The 22,753-nt window shown below is 46.3% G+C and overlaps 2 protein-coding genes across 2 annotated transcripts in view; both read right to left on the reverse strand.

Moving 5' to 3' along the window:
* Positions 1-1,944, reverse strand: part of ano11 (anoctamin 11) — a gene marked incomplete at both ends in the record, with an annotated part of 32,014 nt that extends 30,070 nt beyond the window's left edge. The window contains 5 exons of the mRNA XM_084461928.1: positions 96-203; positions 398-594; positions 737-854; positions 1,341-1,512; positions 1,928-1,944. Of these exons, the coding sequence (XP_084318054.1) occupies positions 96-203; positions 398-594; positions 737-854; positions 1,341-1,512; positions 1,928-1,944 (612 nt within the window). The remainder of the gene's footprint in view (positions 1-95; positions 204-397; positions 595-736; positions 855-1,340; positions 1,513-1,927) is intronic.
* Positions 1,945-8,226: 6,282 nt separating this feature from the next.
* plekhm2 (pleckstrin homology domain containing, family M (with RUN domain) member 2) lies at positions 8,227-22,169 on the reverse strand (the record flags this gene model as incomplete). The annotated part of the gene is made up of 20 exons (XM_084461613.1): positions 22,038-22,169; positions 21,001-21,107; positions 20,766-20,875; positions 20,289-20,388; positions 20,102-20,189; positions 19,798-19,972; positions 18,804-18,863; positions 17,199-17,487; positions 15,847-16,722; positions 15,583-15,652; positions 15,384-15,474; positions 15,095-15,159; positions 13,554-13,642; positions 12,806-12,938; positions 12,501-12,691; positions 12,329-12,394; positions 11,591-11,750; positions 9,151-9,330; positions 8,522-8,638; positions 8,227-8,364 (listed from the first exon to the last, which is right to left on the reverse strand). The coding sequence occupies exons 1-20, from the start codon at positions 22,095-22,097 to the stop codon at positions 8,227-8,229; spliced, it is 3,165 nt and encodes a 1,054-aa protein (XP_084317739.1). The 5' UTR covers positions 22,098-22,169.
* Positions 22,170-22,753: the final 584 nt, after the last annotated feature.

The following is a 22,753-nucleotide window of genomic DNA, read 5'->3' on the forward strand; positions in this document are numbered from 1 at the left end:
ATTAAGCGTTAAATTATGTCATCGGCGTAGAGCAGAACTTTTACTTTTGCAGTGTATTAGTGTTAGTCTTTCGAAAATGCAATACAAGCATTAACCTGTAGGGGTGCTCTAAGACATAGCTCCTCTGCGTAAAACACCAGCACATCCCAGGGGGCGCAGAGTTTCAGATAATGGATGGTTTTCTTCTCACTCGATGTTTCTTCCTAGTGACAGTGAAAAAAACCAACATGCACACTCTTACAAAATGGTGGTGCTGGGAGTCTTCCTAGTGACAGGCCACAAAAAGATACCAACAATGTGAGTAAACAACCCAAAAAAATAAAGAACATTTACACACTTACAAACAACATTTCCAAATGTACGCCTGGGCTAGGCTAAGTGCGTCGAAGTTAGCTACCTTCTCCAGGAGTAAGCCGGCGTTCTGCAGGTTCTGGGTGAATTTGTCCCTCCACTGAGCTAGCTTGGCCTTCCGTCTCTCAGACCTGCTGGCCTCCTCCGTCCCGCCCTTGCCCCCCTCACCGGCGGTCTCACCTGGGCCCCTCCCCCTGACGCCACGCTTTCTCCGGGAGCGCACCTCCCACACCAGTACAAAGTCTGACACAGGGTCAACCACACAGATCGAAAGGTCAGAACGCAGCAAAGAATTAAGTATTCAACTCAATTATATTAACACAGTGATTATGATACATACATGTATCACACTACATTACAGGTGTAGTACGCTACTGCAAAGCACCTATTCTGGTTCTTCCGTCTCTGAAGTAGTTCCCAACGAGCGGTGCTGGTTGGCTACTTCTCTTGTCACAGTGGACATAGATGGGGTCATCATCATCTTCATCAGCCGCAGCTGAGAGCTGAAGATACATCAGTTCAATGAGACCAGGACTATATAACATGTAAAATTAAGTTGTTGCATTTGCATACTCACATCAATATAATGAGTAAATAAACAAGATTAATAAACATAAGGTCAGTAATACATGGAAATTACAGTATTATGTAGATGTGGATTACGCTACTGTATTTTCTTTTGCATAATGCATTATAATGTGAGATCTAACTGTGGAATGAGCTTTTGGTAACACCATGAAAGCCTTCACAACAATATTAATTGCAGATTTCATCACCGTAGAAAGAACATCAGCTGAAATGAACAAAGCATCTTTCAGAGCAGTGAAATCAGTCAAAATCTCATTGAGAACTTGAAACGCCTTTTTGAGTCAGCTAAAACTCATCCAAGATTTACTGCACTGTCCAGATGATGTCAGTGGAGCGTGAATGGGATGAGAGGGGGATGAGCGTAGGCAGTGGGCTGGGGGGAGGGAGGCTTGGGTACTTACGTATCGCGGGGGGATAAAGCCCCCGTTCTGCAGACTGCCGTAACTGTCTGTGGTTTGGGGTTCGCCCGTGTCGTCCAGGTCGAGCAGCACCTCCCTATCAGCCATCAGCAGCTCAAAAGTCTTCCTCACCACGATGAGGAAGAGGAGGATGGTAATGGATGATGACCAAAGTCTAAAAGTGGGTCTCAATTAGCGTTAGTCTGCAGAGACCATAGCATAACGGAATTATAGACACTCTCTACAAACATGCATTATATATCATCATATATAAATTATACAGTATACTCTTATAAAGGTACAGTGCACATGCAGAAGTTTACTGTAATAATGTCTATCAAATACAATAAGCAGAGGATATAACTATTGCATTACAATGAGAAATAAGTAGGAAAAGGATGGATACCTCCGGCTCAGTGGAAGAGGGTGAATATACTGCAATCTCTGCCCAACGCCTCTTTCTCTTTCCCTGCATCCCTCTCTCTCTCTCATCCCCTCCACAGGGACATAGCAAAGCAGTTTGGGATACCGTAATCCTCCCAGTATAGAGGCAGCAGGGTTTTTGTTTCAGCGGAGGAACCATAACGTACATGCCCACCCATATCATAATTGATGCATGCATTGGCTCAGCGGGTTATTGAGGGTAAGGGGGGGGGGGGGTCTTCACCAGCGTTCACAGACGGCTGAGTCATATACAGTTCACAAGAGGGGGGGCTGCTTTGATTTTACTGTCAGAGGGGATTCTCTCATGCTTACCACAAGCTGTTGGCAACAAACAAACACGTTTGGTTTTCCATAGAAACATTACGTCCATTAGTGATTTATATACCAAGGCAAAACCAGCCCCCTCGTTTTAATAATCACTCCCCTCTCATCGGAAGGTTTCTCGTCAGTGCAGTTCACACGGGAACACGCAGACCTGCTCTTGGCACTGAGAGGGAATTGAGAATGTTGTCTTGCATTCAGTTAATGAAGTCCACGCTCTCTGAGGTTTCCATATCAAGACCATGAGCATTTTGTTTTGTTGATTGTAACATCAGCTGTTTTCAGCTGTTATCTCTCTCTCTGCATTGCTGCAGTCACACTAGAGGGAGGGAGAGAGAAAAGGGTGTGTGTTTGTGTGTGTGTGTGTGTGTGTGTGTGTGTGTGTGTGTGTGTGTGGGGGGGGGGTGGTTGCTAGAACTATTAACAATGCATGGCTGGAGAGAGGCAAGCGAGAGACTGGAGAGCCTACTGCAGACACTCACTAGCTGTGTATCCATGTCGATTTAATATACAGAAGCAACTCAGAAAATAAGAATATTATGGAAAGTTAATTATTTTCCATAATTTAATTCAAAGTGAAACTTTCATATATTATAGATTAATTGGACATAAAGACAGGCGGTGAGGAGAGGAAGAGAGGAAGGAGACAAGAGGTGAGGAGAAACTGTTTTTTTGCTTCCCTCTGGAATATGTAGGGGTGGGTCGTTAAGCGCATTGTGTTGCCTCTGGGTATGAAATGCGCTATACAAATAAAGCTTTGATTGATTGATTGATTGATTGATTGAGATAGGAGAGGAGACAGGACTTAAAATGGTTTGATTCACCTTTGTTGGGTGTATGTGTGTGTGAAGCGGTTTGGGGGGGGATTTGCATTATAATTGTTTTCTTAAAAGACGGACCTTTGGATTTTGGGGGGGGGGATTCATGGACCTTTAAGATTCACATGTGAGTCTCCCTGCTTGTTATATTATAATTATAATAATATCCCACAGGGGTCAGCACAATCAGCAGAGGGCGACAGTGACGGAATGTTGGCGGAGATGATCGGGTCCGTGGAGAAGAGGAGAGGAGAGGAGAGAGAGGGATCAGGAGGAAGGAGAGGGCTCTGGTGGGACAGGCAGAGCGCGCCCAGGCACGCCTCCAGCACCACATCACCACCCTGAGAAACAGAGGCACGAACTGAGCAGCACGACGGACAGCACCCTGTTCCTCCAGGTAACGTACCGACCAGGACCCAGGTGTGAGTTCTTACAAGTGTGATCAGACCAGATCTCTGTGTTTCCTGGTCAGGCCACATGGGATAAAACAAGCTTTATTCTAGCTTCCAAAATCTATGTCTGGAAGCATAATTTAGATTACAAACTGGATACACCCAACACATAATAAATCTTACAAGTCCAGGTTAGTTAATGTGTCTCTCTTCCTAGAGGTGGCAACCAATCAGCGCCTTGCCTGAACACGACCCCAATATCATAATCAGTGAAAAGCCTTAATTTGAAGTGGTGAAGACGGTCATAAGGGAGTTCAAGAAGCTCTTTGATGACCTCTCAAGTGATTCATTAGACAATTTGGGGCACACATGTGAGTACAGGCACAGATAGGTTCTAAAAAAACCTTCCCCCACCTCAGTCTTTAAAGTACCCGTGTTGAAGTGGTTTATATTGCCTCTTTACAGTTGAGAATGTGCTGGTTTTGGAACCGCCGGTCCCCAGGACAAAGCCTCAGGGCAAACAAGGTAAGAACCTGTGTCTGCAACCAACAGCCCTCCACAGAAACACATTCACACAGACAGACATTCAAACAGACACAGCCATTCACAGACACACATTCACACAGACACAGACATTCACACAGACACACATTCACAGACACAGACATTCACACAGACACAGACATTCACACAGACACAGACATTCACACAGACACACATTCACACAGACACAGACATTCACACAGACACAGACATTCACAGACACACATTCACACAGACACAGACATTCACAGACACACATTCAAATGTTTTCATTTTCTTTTCTTGATCAAGTAAGACGAGTCCACTCTGAATGCCGGCTGATGCTCCGACCAATACCACCAAGAGCAAGCAGTGAGTATATATGGCATCGTCATTATTACTGTAGGAACACCAGTGTACAAACTCATGATATTAATAGTCTTAATCGCCTTTCTAGTGAAGATTTCAACGTTGACTATTCCACCAGGGATTCCAAGGACCACAGCTGACTTCTTACAATGTAAGTCACTACTTTTTTTTTTTAGAAGAATGTATCAATTGACATAGAATGTCTAAACTAGCTAGTAAGCTAAAACATGAATTTATGTAATAAAGGTTACAAAAAAGTATAATAGTTACAATACAAGGTCTCAATCGATGTTTTTAAATCCACTATGAAGGTTTTAGAGGTGGATTTAACAGTATGTTAATGTTTTTAACTATTTTTAACTATGTATTACTGTTGCATCTCTGTGTTTTATGTTGTATTTTCCGTCTGTAACTCTGTGTTTGGATTGCACTGCTGCCCGTCTTGGCCAGGTCTCTCTTGAAAAAGAGATTTTTAATCTCAATGGGACCTTTCCTGGTTAAATAAAGGCTAAATTAAAAAAAAAAAAGTGATATAATAGTGTCACTAATAAAATAATGAAGACATTCAAATGGTTGCATTCTGTTTTCCCAGACGTGTGCCAAATCACACTTGACCCCAAAACAGCACACCGTAACCTGGTCCTCTCCGTTGTGGTTGTGTTCAACCCCAAAAGTCAGTCATGTTCTCCAAAGCGCTGCAGGTTGGTTCGGGGTCCAGGGTCGCACCACCCAGAGCAAGTTCTGTGTCGGGAGGGCTTGACCGGTGGGCGCTTCTACTGGGAGGCAGAGTGGAGCGGGAAGGGAGTGTCTAGAGGCGTGACCCGTCAGGGCATTGAGAAGAAAAGGAGTGGGGTAGAATGTGGTCTGGGGCACGATGTGAAGTCTTGGAGTTTACACTGCTCTGGGTTCCATTACTCAGCCTGGCACAATAACATGGAGACTAGGATGACCACAAAGGTGTCGTCTCCAAGAATAGGAGTGTATTTAGATCACCAAGCTGGCACTCTAGATTTTTATAGCATCTCTGGCTCCATGATTCACCTTCATAGCTTTTCTCTGGAGGACTCTGAGCCCCTGTATGCTGGTTTTGGAGATGAGGGTCAGTCCACTGTGAGACTTTGCAGACCATGAACGATGGGGATTTTGAAGGTAGTGTGTCAAAATGTAACAGAGGCAAAGGAAAAATCTTGACCATTTCTGTCACACACCCTTAGATGTACTTGTATGCAGTGCATTTCAGAGAAACATTTTTAACGGTGGTGATATGGATTTCTTTATTCATATTGTCCTATTCACAAAAGTTTTTTTTAAACATTAATTATCATATGTACATTATAAAAAGGCAATCAGGACATGCAGGTTTTAATGTGACCAAGTGTTAGAATACAATCGATTAATCCTAAATTGTCTTTGTACAACTCAAATAAAAACATGGCTAAACATAATACAAAGAAAACAGCCTATATAAAAAACAAACAAAAGTAAAAAAAAAAAAAAAAAGTCTTCTTTCACAAGGCTTCAATCAAAAAGATGTAATCCAACATTGTCCAGCAATGGCCAACATTTACAGTTCTGTTCAAATAAACCTTACTCACATGTCCATGATATACACTTCCATACTGTATATTTCTGTTCAACAATTAACATGTTTTCAAGTACTCCAATACTACATACTGTATATTGTATATTGCACCTGTACTCCTCTCCAACAGCCTTGTCTTGCATAATTTCCAGTGTACTCTCAAAATAACTGCACTGCATAAAAAGAAAAATACAGGAGGAAAAGAAGCATATAAAATGATGCAAATCGGAGTGATTAAAAATGGAAGATGTCTTAATTAAGGTTTTGGGTCTTTCCTGCTGGGAATTGATTACATTGGAATAAGTACCATTCTAAACCTGAGATGATTGTGTCCAACAACGGCAGAACAGGGGCAAGACCGAGTAGCACTTCACATGCTTAAAGCACTTAACATGTTTAGTGGTTCCATCAATATACTGCGTTTGGACCGGTAGAGGACACATACATTCATGTAGTACAGATACTTGAGCACAGTTGTATTTTGACTCGTCTCTTATAAGTCTTACTGTATCTATGCACACTATATTATCACTGATTGTTAATCATGTTTCAATAGAAGCCAGCAGCAGTATAAGGCCACATTCAAGGATAGTGCTATATTTGGTATAGGCTATTATATCCAATCAAATTAAGGCTATCAAAATGGTCACATGATTATTTAGAGAAAATTTCTCCACTTGAATGAGTGACCTAATTTCAATAGTACAAGACCGGGCTTCAAAATTTTCCTAAGTAGCATCTTTGTGATGAACTAAGGCCAATTGTAAAAATAAATATGCAGATTAAGTTAGTACTCTAACCGTGCAACGACCACATCATTGAGCAACATGTTTGAAAGAAAGATGGAGGGTAAATGTTGATGACGCAAGTGGCCATGAATTAGTGTCATCCATTATAAATGACTCTGCGTCATCTTCTGAATGCATAAAAAACATGTTACACTAGTGTATTCTACAACCCATTTTTAGATACAAGCAATAAACGGAAAGACACTCTACTACTCTAGAACTTAGCCCAAAGGCCAAGAAGCTAATTCTGGAGCCCATTTCACTGGTCACTACTTAACAGAGATGTTACCACTCAAAATCATTATTCCCTGTAAAACACTGACCACAGGACACTACCACTGGACACTGGTTTAGTTACCTTGTGGGACCTAAAGGAGTTTGTGGGAGTTTAACCAGTTTTGTTTTAAAACTTTTTTTTTTTTTAATAGAATGAGTGTGTGAACCAACATGGGTGGAGCTGAACACATCCTTCACACGACTAGCTACTAGTTAACACAAGATTGAGGTCTTTACCAAACCATGGAAACAAACAGTAAAAGTGAACACATCCCCTTCAGAAATTGCATATAATTACAAGACGAGCTATGACACAAATCAACGGCCATTTTCACTTAATTTAAAAAGCAATGCTAATTATGGTAGATTTCCCACACAACCACCTTCAAACTGAACAAACGTCAAGACCACGGCCATAAGCGATGTGCAATCTTGTATTCGACAATCCCCTCTCAGCACACTGACTAGTCTCTGAGCCTGTGTAATTCCCTGCTTTGATAGGCCAGAGAGGTTTTATCTGCACGTCTGACATTTTAAAGTAGGAAAACAATGAAAAAAAACAAAATGGCGGTAGAAAGGCAACAGATGAACACAATGCTGTAACAGTTCAAGTAGTAAACATTCCATAGATACTGTATCCTCCCTTCACGTTACCATTATCTCAACCTGTGCATTTTGAAGAGAAGGCTTATTTCTTGAGGTATTTGCCGAAACACAAACCAATACTAGAGAATGTGGGCTTGAGAACGGAACTCTAACTATGGACCTATTATACATTAATACTGTACAACGCTGTACATACGCACTAGAGATGTAGTGCAGTTCGATGAAGGTTCAAAAGAACATTTATATTTCTATTAGTGAACAACTTTTTTTTAGTCCAAAATGCCGCAAACCCCTTTACAACAGAGAAAGTTAAGCATAACATACATACATATTTGTGCAAGGCTGGGAGTGTGTGAAGTGAGATCAAACTAACATTAGTCTTTCATCTCACCACTCTTCCCCTTCGTAGACATACAACCTTCCATCTATCTATATGGCTTTCATCATTACACACAGACTTCAGGGATCAGTCCCATCTCAACGCCATTCAAAATCCAATCTGTGAATTGAAAAGAAATCCTCGTTGACAGCGATGGGCAATTTTCAAATTTTCAGATGTCTGTACTACGTGTACTGACCCCCAAAACTGTTGTGGAAGAAAGTGGGGCTCGCAAATCCTTCATCCAGTACGGCTGTCCGTTTGAATGTTCTGCTCTGAACTTTAAAAGGAAAAAGAGGCTTTGTTCTTCTCCGCTCCGCCTGTCTGGCTGCTGGGCTGTGCCCGCCCGTCTGTGTGTGTGTGTGTGTGTGTGTGTGTGTGTGTGTGTGGCGTCAGCACCAGGGCTCTCTCTGGGCGCGTCCGCGGGCCAGGCTGTCACTGCGCTGCCAGGCGCTCCTCATCAGCGCCAGGGCCTCCCTGCAGCGCTTCTGCACCGATGGGTCCGACACCCTCTTACGAGGGAGACACACCTGGAGCACAGCGCAGAGACAGGAATGAGGAAAAACAACATTTAAAATTCATATATATACATAATTATTTTAAAAATATATTTTTTATGAACATTGTGCGATTCTTTTACTTAATAAAGACATTGACCCCCCCAAAAAATGTCTCTCCCTTCTTTACCTGGAGGATCTCTTTCCAGGCGGTCTCTAGCGCCCCCAGCAGGCGGTCTCTCTCCTCACAGCCGCTGAAGTAGATCACCCAGGGCGGCAGGAAGTGGGCCCGGTCCACTGAAAACTCCTGCACACACAGCCCATGGCAATGATCAATACATTTTTAATGGAACTACTATTCGCTTACTTTCTGCTCAATAAAAGTAGCATTTCGTTGTTTAATCACCACACACACACACGCGCGCGCACGTACACACACACACACACACACACACACACACACACACAGACACACACACACACACACACTAATAAGAATGTCCCCCATAGCAGGTGCAGGATGTAATACAGTGAGACCATCGCTGTGTTCGGAATCGCTCCGTATTCACTATATAGTGCACTATATAGGGCGTCAGCCATTTTGTTCGTAGTGTCCGAATTCTCCACGGAATTTTCGTTCCCTATATAGTCCACTATTTATTACCCACAATTCACCTTGATTTGCAGGGAACAGCGCATGTACCCTACATTTTTTCCGTTCCCTAGGTAGTTCACTACATGGTGAACCCTATATAGGGAACGGGGAGTGAGGGAACGAGGGAGCGATTCCGAACGCAGCTCATGAGAGGTATTGCTCACAATGACGCAGTACTCCTTGTCTGCCTCCAGGCTGACGGCGGTGACATCAGAGAGCTCCGCCCCGCCCAGCGAGCGGAAGAAGCTGGTCTGGCAGTCCTGGTGGCAGGTCAGCAGCTTCCTGTCGGTCATCACCAGGCAGCAGGGGATGCAGGGGGTGGGCGCCACGCCCTGGGGGATCACCTGGAGGGAGGGAGGCGGAGGGAGGGAAAGAGAGAGAGAGAGAGAGAGAGAAAGAGAGAGAGAGAGAGAGAGAAAGAGAGAAAGAGAGAAAGAGAGAAAGAGAGAAAGAGAGAAAGAGAGAAAGAAAGAAAGAAAGAAAGAAAGAAAGAAAGAAAGAAAGAATGAAAAAATGAATGAAAAAATGAATGAATGAAAGAAAGAAAGAAGTCCGGTGAAGTCCACATCCTTCACACCAAATAGCTACTAGTTAACACAAGATTGAGGTCTTTACCAAACCATGAAAACAAATAGTAAGTGAACACATCCCCTTCAGAAATTGCATATAATTACAAGACGAGCTATGACACAAATCAACGGCCATTTTCACTTAATTTAAAAAGCAATGCTAATTATGGTAGATTTCCCACACAACCACCTTCAAACTGAACAAAACGCCAAGACCACGGGCCATAAGCGATGTGCAATCTTGTATTCGACAATCCCCTCTCACCACACTGACTAGTCTCTGAGCCTGTGTAATTCCCTGCTTTGATAGGCCAGAGAGGTTTTATCTGCACGTCTGACATTTTAAAGTTGGAAAACAATGAAAAAAACAAAATGGCGGTAGAAAGGCAACAGATGAACACATCGCTCTCCACATGGAAACAGAAATATGCTCTGCCCATCTCCCATGGGGCTGTGACTCGCTGAGCAAACATCGGCAAATGCTGGACACATGCTGGAATGAGATACCACTGGGTGTGATGTCATGGGGTCACTCCTGTCTAGGGGTGGGTATCGTAAAGGCCAATTTATACTTCGTCAAGTTCACCTGTGATGAGTTGGCAAGCTCAGATGATGATGATGTTTCTCTTTTCAGCTGCATGCCAAGCAGGTGTGAGGGTGCCTGATAATGTCCCTCTGGAAGGGGGGTGGTAACTGGGGTTAAGGGCTGTGGTCATCTCCCTACAGCAGGGGTGCCCAATACGTCCATCACGATCAACCAGTAGGTCGCAGAGGCTATGCTAGTAGATCTCTATGCTGGTAGATCTCTATGCTAGTAGATCTCTATGCTGGTAGGTCTCTATGCTGGTAGATCTCTATGCTGGTAGATCTCTATGCTGGTAGGTCTCTATGCTGGTAGATCTCTATGCTGGTAGATCTCTATGCTGGTAGATCTCTATGCTGGTAGGTCTCTATGCTGGTAGGTCTCTATGCTGGTAGGTCTCTATGTTGGTAGATCTCTATGTTGGTAGATCTCTATGCTGGTAGATCTCTATGCTGGTAGATCTCTATGCTGGTAGGTCTCTATGCTGGTAGATCTCTATGCTGGTAGATCTCTATGCTGGTAGGTCTCTATGCTGGTAGATCTCTATGCTGGTAGATCTCGAGCCATTCAAAAGAAAAGCCATAAGAGAAGGTGACTTGATGACTCATGTTGAAGTTGCGTGTGCGCAGGCAAGCAGTCATGTCACCTCTCTTGTTGTCCAAATGAGCAACTTTTTCCTCCTGCTTCTTTGTCGATTACAAGTGTGAACTTTTGTACTGCAGTTTAGCTGAGTACTTTAATGATTTAATCATGTGTGGGCTGATCCCATCACAGTTTAGGCTTGTATGAGTAGCTGATAGCTGATAGTACCCTAGCTGATAATACCCTAGCTGATAATACCCTAGCTGATAATACCCTAGCTGATAGTACCCTAGCAAAATCAATCAGGAACTCGAAAAAAGTCAGAACTATGCAACTCTGGCTGATCCATTCAGTGCAAGTCATCATTAGGGATGAGACGGTATGGATTTTTGCATTAATATGGGAAACACTGTACATATTTATTTATAATAACAATAATGAGTGTTATCTGCATCTTTAGCCTGGCTCTTCTGCATCTATCAGCGTAAGCATTAGCCGCTTCGCTAAAGCAGTCAAACACACTGCCTCACATTTACCAAATGTGAAACTTGTGTTGCTGGTGTTAGCTCCTTTGGGCACAGCTAACTTTGAACATGAATTGCATTTAGCACCGTCGGTAGATTTGGTGAAGTACCGTTTTGCTCTGTGCGCCACTATGCCTACTTCCTCGAGAGACAAATAATAACAATGCGACATCATCGCCAGAGTGGATGAATTATGTACACATGCTATAATTATGGATACTCAAATAAATAACCCTGCTATAGCGCAGGGGTATGTAAGCAAAGCTCATGGCAAATGTAGTGTGCATACACAAACACCAATGTACAGTGTGTGTGTGTGTGTGTGTGTGCGTGCCCTTACTCTCACCCCCTTGGAGACGGACTGGCAGAGCAGCTGCATCCAGTCGGCCATGTCGTGCTCGTTCTCGGCGCTGAGCTCCAGAGGGGGGCGCTCCGTCAGGATCACCTGGAAGGCGTGGGGGCGCTCCGTACTGTTGGAGCGCCGGCAGCCGCCGCAGTGCTCCCCCCTGACGGAGAGAGGGAGGGAGGGAGAGAGAGAGGGAGGGAGAGAGAGAGAGGAAGAGGCGGTGAGGGGGTGAGGGTGAGGACAGGTCATCTTAGCCTGGCGTCGCCAGACCCAATTCGCAAAAATGCGATCTGGAAACTCACAGTTGCTTTCCGATTCCCAAGGGGCATAAATCAAAATGCCTCTGGATGCAATTGGATAGACCTACAACCAATCAGCAAACACGCCTCTACGGCGCTCCTCTGTTCCGTCATCTTATTAAACCCGCCCCATATCAGATAAACGGTTGTGATTGGCTACAAAACAATCTCGGATCGAGCGGATTCAGTTTGAACGGTTGGATATCCAGACTGATCTGCGGAGTGAAATCGAATGTGAGCTCGCCAGATCAGGCTGGCGACGCCCGGCTAAGGTCATCTACGCATCACCCTTACAATCCCTCTTTCTGAGTACTCCCCCTCACACACACATCTAGGGCGGTAGGTAAGTCGCTTTCGTTTTCAAGTGATGGGATGATTTCCACGCAAGCCTGAGTAGCGAGTTAAGATTCAAACCTTTAACCAACAGGGTCTCTCTTACCCCATGGTGATTGATATCAGTGGCGCCACATCAGTCCTCTCTGCATATTGATACAGAACCCCATTACTGCAAATAAAACACACACAGAATCTATCTTTAATACAGAGGTACCACAACACATATCAAATACGGGATTTGAAGCTACAACCCTGCGTGGGGGGTCCTACTGTACCTGAGCACCAGGTAACAGCCCTTCCATAGCTCCTTGCCCAGGTAGGTGGTGCCGGACTTGTAGAGGAGAGCGCCCTCTTTGGTGCTGGAGGAGTCACCGCAGCCTGGCAGGCCACACTGCGGGGACAGGCTCACATCCATGGGGTCCTCCCAGTGCACCAGGGAGTACAGGCGGATGCACACCTCAGACACCTGCACACAACCGCAGACCAAAGAGTCAAAACCTTTCGCCTTTCGGCAATGTTACAGTTTCATACAGGAAGTCGCATATTAATAACAGAGCGGTACGTGGCGGTTTTTCCATACCTCGCAGTGCGACTCTTGGGAGACGAACTTGGTGAGGGCCAGTTTCTCCATGGTGGCGTCGGTCAGGACGGAGGGGTACGGCGGCTCCCTGCAGCCCTTTATCATGGCTGACCTCAGGGCGGCCAGGAACACGCTGGGGGGGGGGGGGGGGGGGGGCAGGGCAGCGCGGTCAGAGAGAACGTCGGTTTAAGGGATCAATGCTCACAATGTTTGAAAAGAAAAATCGTTTCAGAAAAAAGGAATCTATAATCAAAAGGATAGAAAAAAAAAGGTCACACTTTACAATAAGGGTCACAAAAAACATGAGTTAACTGTTAACTAATGCTTATTTAGGGTCAGGTTAGGTTACTAATGTTAATTAATACCTTAGTTAAGGTTAGGGTTAGGTGTGAGTTAACCTTAGTTAACATAAATAACATTAGTAAATGGTTAATAGAGACATTAGTTAACTGTTACTTAATGCTTAATAATGCATTAACTAATGCTTATTAATGTACCCTTATTGTAAAGTGTTACCGAAAAAAAAGAATACAAAAGTAAGCTGAGGGAAAGAGAGAAGGGAATTGGTGAACAAACGTATTTGGTGTGTGTGTGTGTGTGTGTGTGTGTGTGTGTGTGTGTGTGTGTGTGTGTGTGTGTGTGTGTGTGTGTGTGTGTGTGTGTGTGTGTGTGTGTGTGCGTGTGCGTGGTGGAGAAGGAGAGGCTATAAGAGTGTCGGGAGACAGCAGGAGGAGGAAGTGGAACTCACTCGGTCAGTGAGGAGTCGGCGGTGTCCAGGAGGAACTGCCGTCGTCGGTTGGTGCACACCAGACTGACCGTCTGCTGGTCCAGGCCCACCTAGGACACGGGACAACCTTAGTACGACTGAGGGGAGGTGGAAAACTAGATAAGACAAGATCAACTTTACTAATCGCCTGGAGGGGAATTTGGGCATTACAGCAGCAAGAAGAACCGAGAAAATACAAAATAGATCAACATTAAAAATGTATATAATAAATAGTGCATACAATACAATAATAACAGTAAAATAGTATACATAAGCATTAAAGAAATAACACAAAAAAAGACTAGATAATGATAGAAAATGGATCCAGTGTAAAGTGTCAGGTGATATAGGGGTCAGGTGGGGGGGGCAGACTGTTATAGTCTCATGGCTGCTGGCTCAAAGCAGCACCTGAACCAATCTGTTCTGCACCACTTCTCATACTTGTAGTTCGGGCCGTGAGGGTGTGTGTGTGTGTGTGTGTGTGTGGGGGGGAGGGGTCTTCTCCAAGCAACGTACAATTTAAATCCACAATTTATATTTGCAAACAGTGAAACAGTATGACATGCTCATTGCTCATGAAGACGATAGCTTTCAAAAGGCACGTTTACATGGAGCCTAATAATCCGTTATAATAGGTTTAAAAGCCCAAACCCAACAAAAATGCTCCATACAAACACCTCAATCTGAATACACAGGCCCAAACCCATTGAAATTTCAATCGGTTGCAAAGGGGTAGTTTAAACCTTTTCATAAAACGATCAAGTATCATGTAAGCGATGAAACTGATTACTCTCTGCCTGCGTGTTCTCTGCGCACGCTCTCTGTCAAAGGGGCCGTACGTCTATGGCGGGTAAACTGCCTCCAAGCAGAACTGGACCACAGCGAAGAGTTCTGTTTTTTGAAATGAACATTATTGGACGCCTAGATGGCAGGGAAATAAGGAATAACAACCTATTCAAACAAGTCCACAAAACCTCCAGTAGGAGAGTCAGTTGTTATCAAGCTTGCTGTTGCTTGATTAAAAGCACCACAATAACAGACCATAGATATCCACCGGCAATGTTTTGACTTCACTTTCCGTAACCATAGTAACTCACTCACTCCTTCCTGCGTGCTCGTGTCACAAAGCTTTTCCGATTATACAGTAATGCGTTGGCTAGGCTCGACATATAAACACCACAAACTATTAGATCACCTCTCATGTAAAAAGTTGCCCCGAAATCCTCCATCGAATTGAATTCAATCCGACTGAAAACATCTGCATGTAAACAATGTCTTGTGATGATTGTTCAACAACTGTGCCGAGTCATGAACCTTGTGACTGCTCTCTTAACCTCGCTCCCTCTCTTGTGACACTAAACCGTAACCCTAAAGCTGAACACTTGAAAGAGATGGCCGTGACTAAAACACTGAACCACATAACCCCGAGCGCAAGCCAGAACGCTGCGTAATAAGACAACGTTGTGAGACTGAGAGGAGGGACAGAAATAGACTGACGATAACATAACCATGCTGCTACTCACAGAGATGTAGTCCAGCTCGTTGTAGGAGATGGCGTCCTCCACGGTGTAGGGCTTCTCCGCTGCTCCTGAAGAGAGAGACAGGGAGGGAGGAACCGCACGTCAAAACAAACGTCCCCCCAATGATTCTAGACAGACAATGGCCCTTTCCAGAAACTAGCCCTGACCCCTAGGCCCTTTGAGACATCCGTAGATCTTAACATGACTGGATGGGAATGGGCTCCACCTTGTCCCCTTTGTAAGCCATCTTGCTCATACCCATCCTACCCTCTAGATCTGTGTCAACCCCTACCTTTCCTCAGCAGGTAGATGTAACAGTCTGTCAGCAGCAGGTAGAGAGGCTGCAGGTCTCCCTCCATGTGGCCGGTGCTCATCCGCAACATCTGGAACACACACACACACACACACACACACACACGACACTCAGGACCCTGTACACGCTGTGGATCGGTGTCCCCCGTGATACAAGGCCTACTGAACGCAGCCCTCACCTTGAAGAGCTGCTCCTCGTTCTCCCTGAACACGTGGATCATGAGCAGGAGCAGGTGATTGTTGTCCACCCTGAAACAAACACCGTTGTCAAATCAAATCAAACTTTATTTGTATAGCGCATTTCATACACAGAGGCAACACAATGCGCTTTACAGAGAGCAATGGGGGGGTGGGCATAGGTCATTATACTCCATGTGTAAACAAAAAACATACGAGTCTTTATTCAACACATTTTTTTCAACTGTATATTTATTCATCCTTACTTGAACTCTGCAGGGTGGCAGATCTCTGTCGGACTGAGTCTCTCCTCCTCCGGCTCCTCTGTTTCTCCGGCAGCCAATCCGTTCTCGACCACCGCCGCCGCCGACTCCTCCCCCTCCCCCTCCCCTCTGGCGCCCTGGTCTCGTTCTACGGCGGCGCCCTCTCCTGCCAGATCCTTTGCCTCTCCATCATCTTCATGGCCACCAGGAGGAGCCGGCGGCTGACCATACCCTGCAGCGTCATGGTGGCCACCACCCTCGGCAGCAGGGCCTGGACTGTGGGGGGTAAAGCAGTAGAAGTCGGTCGGGGCCGGGGGGGCCTGCAGGAAGCCGGGACTCGGGGGCCCGGCGGGGTCGGGCGGCTCGCCCCCTGAGTCGTCGCGAAAGGGCTGCTGCCCCGGGAGCTGGGCGCCCTCCTCGGGGGAGCCGGTGGGTCCTCCCGCCCCGTTAGGGCGGCTCCTCTCTTCTTCATCCTCCTCCTCTTCCTCCTCCTCCTCCGGGCACTGCCACACCTTCCCCCCGTCCAGCGCCCCGTTGAGCCGGTCCATGACGTCGCGGAGCGGCTGACCCACGCCGTCCATCGAGGTGTCCGCCATTTCCGGGAGCCGCAAGAGACCCTCCGCCGCCGCCGCCTCCTCTTCCTCGCCTTCCTCCTCTTCCTCCCCCGTTCCCCTCCTCCTCCTCACCGTCTTGGACCCCGAGTCCTGCTGCGGTCCGAGGGAGGAGCTCCAAGCGTCTGGCTGCTCCGCCCCGCCCCCTGCGGTCCGGGGGGCGTGGTCGTGCTCCGCCGGTTCCAGGGAGGGCCCGTGCTGGCTGCCGGTGGAATCGGAGGAGCCCCTCGCGCGACGCTTCTTGGCCGGCTTCCTTCTCTTGGCCAGCCTGGCGAGGACGAAAAGAACCAGGGCCGTTATGATGAGTCTTACCTGACCAATGGGTGTGGGCGTGTCTTCAGCAGAGACGCTGATCTCATAGTCTCAACGCCAGACCCGTGAGAGTTCTTTCGCTGATGCGCTACGTTAGCTACGCTAGCTACGTTACTGCATGCTGCAGATCTCTCTATGGGTCTGGGACACTTCATGCAAAACATCTGGTGCTCAAATTCTGCCGATTCATTGGTTTCGCAGGAATCCCTGCGACACCAATCGGTAACGACTTCCGCGATCAGGCGTTCCCACTCATAGATATGCCCCGCCCATCTAACCTGTTCTAGCGTCTCTCATTTGCTGCCACGACCTGTCACTCTTTCAATTCTGAACCGTCGATACGCCCCTCAGAATACCAGCTTGGGCGGCGAAGTAAAATATATTATTATTATTATTATAAGTAATATTTGAGTCTGGAGAGAGACGACCTACCTGATGACCTCCAGCTCGTGGCTGGCGCTCTCCGTGTCGTCCCCGGCGGTGACGTCGTGGCGGCCGGCCGCGTGGACGGGCGTGACGTTGGTCGAGGTGTTGGTGTCCGTGTCCTCGTTGAAGGGGTTGTGTCTGAACGTGGGGCTGCGTGGCGTGGGGGGCGGAGCCACCTTCACTACGACGGAGGAGGTGACGGCGGCGGCTCGGGGGACTACGGCGTCGCTGGTGACCGTCTGAGGGTCGGAACCAGTGGAGGGAGGACAGCTGACCGAGTCTGTGAGGTCACCTTCTGTGACAAGGGGGGGACAGGAGACGGATGTTAAACGGCGCTAATGAGACGGAAGAGCACTGTGGGAGCGCGCGCGCGCACACACATGCAAGCACGCACATACACACACGCACAAGCACACACACACACACACACACACGCACACACGCACGCACGCACGCACGCACGCACGCACGCACGCACGCACGCACGCACACACACACACACAAGCATTTGCAGACAAACGATTAAAATTTCTTCCAGGATGGGATGCATTGGACAATGGACAAACGCAGACAGACCAGCAGACACTCTTTGTCTGACGCATGCCTTGGCTAATCCTCACCACCAGAGCTCACAACGACCTCTCTACTACAGCTTGTTAAATTGATTCAAGGTTTTATGTTGCCGTCAGCACAAGAAGGTGCTACATTCCTGCTATCGATTATCAGTATAGAAGATGCATTTAGGAGCAAGTGACAAAACACTTCACCTACGGTTCCTTGTTTAATTTGAACTATGCTTAATTTGAACTATTCAAGGTTGGCGACAGCCTACAGTAAGCAGTGGTGGTTGGGTTAAACCGCAGGTTAAAGCCACGTGTAACAAGTTATCCACCCAGCAAGACAGGATTTTCCACACACACCATATAGCAGACAGGAAGCCACCAGGCAGAGTGAGTAGTAGCCGACCAGGGCTGAGTTTCCCAGAGGCATCGTAGCGCTACGTTCATCGTAAGCTACGACGTTCATCGTAGCGCTACGACGAACGTAGCTCTACGACGCCTCTGGGAAACTCAGCCCAGCAGCGTGGGGCATCGCCCTGGTCTTTAGTATTATTCCACAGGTATGCAGGTTGAGCATTAGTATCAGGGTCCCCCAAGAGGAACACTGAGCGGTTAATCACAACATAATCTGACAATGTCCGACAGATCACCAGCGCGTAGAAGAACTTCTGCTAACACTTACCTGAGAGTGGACCTGTACTAACGGCACAGGAAACGTTTTTTTTTTTTCTACAACTTGGTCATTATAAAGAAATATATACTGTAATTGTTCTGGTAAATGCTGTGTTGAGGCTAAAGCACCTAGAAAAATCATGGAGCCAATCTTACCACTTATCTATCACAGTTATCTGCCTCTCCAGAAAGCCACGGATTTTCAATCAGATTCCCCTTGATTGCTCTGCACCACACTTTTGCTTTGAACGTCAACATTGAGCTTATCTGTTGTTTTGCTTATCAGCGAGGACTGGCATGCATTCAGCGCGCACTGTGGGATGGGCAAGCGTGATGCTGTGAGAGAGGGAGGGGGGGGGGGGGTTAAACCATGTCCCACCTTCCCAGTCTGCACTCGGCATTGACTGCAACACGGGGAAGATGTCACCGAAATCATAATCTAAAAAAAGGAGGGATAAGACTCAACATTAGAAAGGGAAGGTGAAGACATGAGACAGAAGAGAGGATGGCTCAAACGGAAAACGTGACATGAGAAATATGACACATGATGGCTGATGGGAACAGAACACAGGGTCAGTGACTCGGTGATGGGAAACGAGTCAGCGTTCTCACACTACAGTACCACAAGACGACTGGTTACACTTCAGCACACATTTCAAACCGCATTCTCTGACCAGAAGGGTTTTTCCTGGCTCAGATTGGGTCTTTGGGGGGTAATGGGCAGATTTTTTGGGGGAAACCTCAGTTTTATGCCGAGTAGCCTATCAGCATATGTCGGCCTATATTCTTTGCTGTCGTTCTGACTCAGCTCAGTTTTCAATATCGCGGGAAATCTCCCAATATGACACAAAATGGATATGAAGACAAAATGTTTAAGATGCTGATAACCTGTCTATTAATGATATTGATTACTATTGGTCCAAACCATGGACAATACAAGAAAGAGGGATGGGCCGCACTTGAAACAAGCTAACACACACATTTGGAGAGGATTTGAATTGCTATTTCTATTCTCAATTTTTAGCATTTTGGCTCTGGTGATTTTCCTTTGGCTCTGGCTAAAATCTCTTTGGGGGGCGCCAATAAATCCTCTATGCAGGAAAAACCCTGACCAGACTCCTTCACCCCGTGCGTGCTCTGTGCTCATTTTTCACCGAGAGAACATCAATCTGAGTACTCGCCAATCTCATTTAAATCTATGAGTCACAAGGGCTGCCCGTAAAACCACCTCCTGGGTCGATACTCCATTAAGTGACATCACCCTATGAATGAGTGCCACCACATCAGGGCTTGGCCGAACAAGCAATTTCAGCGAGTGAAAGAGTGGGATAAGCGACAGACGGAGGTGACCAATAGGAAGGCGGCGTCCTTACCTTCGCTGGACGGGGCGATGGCGCTGTCGTCCCACTCCAGGTTGGTGGAGGTCAGGGAGGTGAAGGAGTGCAGGGACAGGCTGTCTGAGCTGGGCAGCCTCTCCTCAAAGTCCAGCAGGTTGTGGGGCTTGTAGTACTCCGGCATGTACGGCGCCACGTCCAAGTAGGGCGCGTCCTAAACCAAATGGATTTAGATCTTAAGTGGCCAAACGCTCGCAAATGAGCCGCGGCATACGATTGCTCTAATGGACCGACATGCTCCTGGCCTAACCCTAACCCTGACCCTAACCCCGGGTCTACTTACGAGCTCCAGATCAAAGCGGATGAACTCCAACCCCGACACCAGCGTGAGGAAGAGGGTCAGGTGGTCGTGGCTGCAAACCAGCGCATTTCTGGGAGAGATTGATAACGGTCGACTTATTCACTAAAGACTAATAAACATTTATCGATAGGTAAAATAAATAAAAAACACTTTTAGGTGGTGTACTTACTTGAAATAATACTTCTGTAGTAAGCCTTGATTCTCTTGAAAGAGACGAAGGTAGCTCTCCAGGGAGCTCTCACTCAGAGCTAGGTACAACCAGGCCCGACCTGCATTACAACAGTGACAACACTAAATAGTCCCCTATGTGTGTACAGCAAATAAGTCTTATGCATTGTTTATTTGGACTTGCAAATGGGTCAAGTCAAACCCTAACAAAACAACCCCCTCTATAAAAGGATAAAATCATAATCTATACCACACAGATAAGCTAATAACTGCAATCCACAACTGAAACAACACGTACAAAATGTCTAAACTACTGGTTGATGATATCACACATCACAGTACAGGGAGGTGCATGTGTATTCACAATCACAGCGTCCGTTTGAAATGCGTTGTGCCGATGTTGCCTACGATCCTGAGACTGGACGCTGTGTGTGTTTCTATGTGGTGTGTGTTTGTTTTGAAGTCATTGGCTTCTCACTTCGTCCAAGGTTGGTCGCGATGTGCTGCAGATCGTCTATTTGTCTAACTGCTTCTCTGCGCGTCAAGTGGAGAACCAGGACCCAGTAACCTGAAGAGATATCTTGGAGCCTGCAAATGCACAACACACACACACACACACACACACAAACACAAGGTATGCTATCCAAGCTCATTTTGAATGAGTCTCATTTAGGAGTTAAACATCCTATTGCTGGTCTCTCTACAGCTCCTACCCATAGAGCAGAGCGTGGTCGAGGTGCTCACACAGCCTCTGCAGGACGCGGTCATGATTGCGGATGGCTGGGGTTTCATCCTCGCAGGCGGCAAAGTAACTCTGCAACTGCAGGAAGTGAAGACATGAGCACAGCCGATAAGACGTACAGACACTTCCCCAGGCCATATAGTATAGAGCGAAGAAAGATTCAATGTTGTAGACTAAAAGCATGACTGAATCAATGTGTTAGTCTAACAAGGATATAGCTTACTAGTACAGTATTGGCTTTGTTGGAGCCTATAGCATATGACAGCCTGACTGTCCTGTTGGTAATTACTGTCTGTAGGTCCTCTTTTGACGTTAGAATAAAAGTAGTGACCAAAATATGAACTATTTGCTATTTAACATCATATGCAGGAATGTGGTTTCCTAAATTCCAATCACCTGACAGTCATGTGATCCTGAGACTGCCAAGGATTTGAATATCAAAACAGGCAAGATCTGCAGAGCAGTAAACGCTGTAATAACAGTGCACAGCTTTCTATTGGGAAGACATAAACATTCGGCAAACAGAAAGGCATATTTTCACGATCTAGGTTAACACCCCAAGCCGATATTGACAAAAAACGGTCTAACGTTAGTCCAACAGTTCTCACCACCGACTAGACCAAGGATGTATAGTTTTCAAATTGCAGCCGTCACACAAAGCCAAGCACATCATGACAGCATCCTCGATATGCCGCAGTAAGACAGCAGTAGCCCGTCAACATTGTACTTCATGGTACTTAAATACAGGTGACAGCTAGTAAACAAACACAAATATATTCTAATACCAACGATGTTTTACTTTCCAGCAAAGTCTATTCAGTTTGCGGGTTAGTAACTTGTTAACTACGGGTGTTGTTTTCAGCTGTGAGCAAGGCCCACTAAGACAGTCCAAGCTGTGTTCCCTCCACTCTCCACAAAGAGATGGGTTAGATATAGCTTGCAAGTTACAGTCAAACAAACATGCGTGTGGCCCATGTCTGCAATGGCCTTTGTATCCTATTAGCTTACCTTTTTGACTGACAACGAAATATTCTCCAATATTCGGTCCTTGACTTTGAGTTGATCCATCACTGGTCTCCCAGCCTGCAGCTGTCAGCTGATCGCTGTGGCTCACTTGAGTGACCTGAGCTAGCTTGCTAGCTAAAGCTAGCTAGACAGCTCCACAGAGTAGCCTACTGAACTAGCTAGCTGGCTAGTAGCTAACTTGTCAATGCTGGTACTACGTTGACGTCTGGCAACATTCACATAGTACCCACTAGCCTTACAAGCTAGCTACCGAAACGAGGCTGGATAATTAGACCAGCCAGCTAACCACTTAGCTCGCTAGCAAATCTAGACTAGCTACTTAACTAGCTGTGCTATTAGCTAGCTAACTTTATGATTCAAATGGATCTTTCGCAACGTAAACATTTAACAACTTACTTCTGTTGTAACGTCAGCTAGTGCTAGCTTTGTTTGTTTGGCAATGGCCAGTAAGTTGAACTTGAACACAGTCCATTCTTTCTTGCTCAGACAGTGGTGCTACGCTAGCTAGCTGGCTGTCAAGTCTCTAGACTTGCTTCAGATGGCCTGGGAAATTAACGTTAGCTGGAGGCTAGACCATGGATAGAGAACGGGCTAGACTGACCACACCAGTTCTGTCATTTCACTGCTACGTAGCCGGGGGGCTATTTGCTTTGCAGTTGTGGTTTCCGGTCTAAGCGGATATTGATTCACTTGTCCAA

The sequence above is a fragment of the Borostomias antarcticus genome (genome assembly GCF_949987555.1).
Source record: "Borostomias antarcticus genome assembly, chromosome: 3".
Lineage (NCBI taxonomy): Eukaryota > Metazoa > Chordata > Actinopteri > Stomiiformes > Stomiidae > Borostomias > Borostomias antarcticus.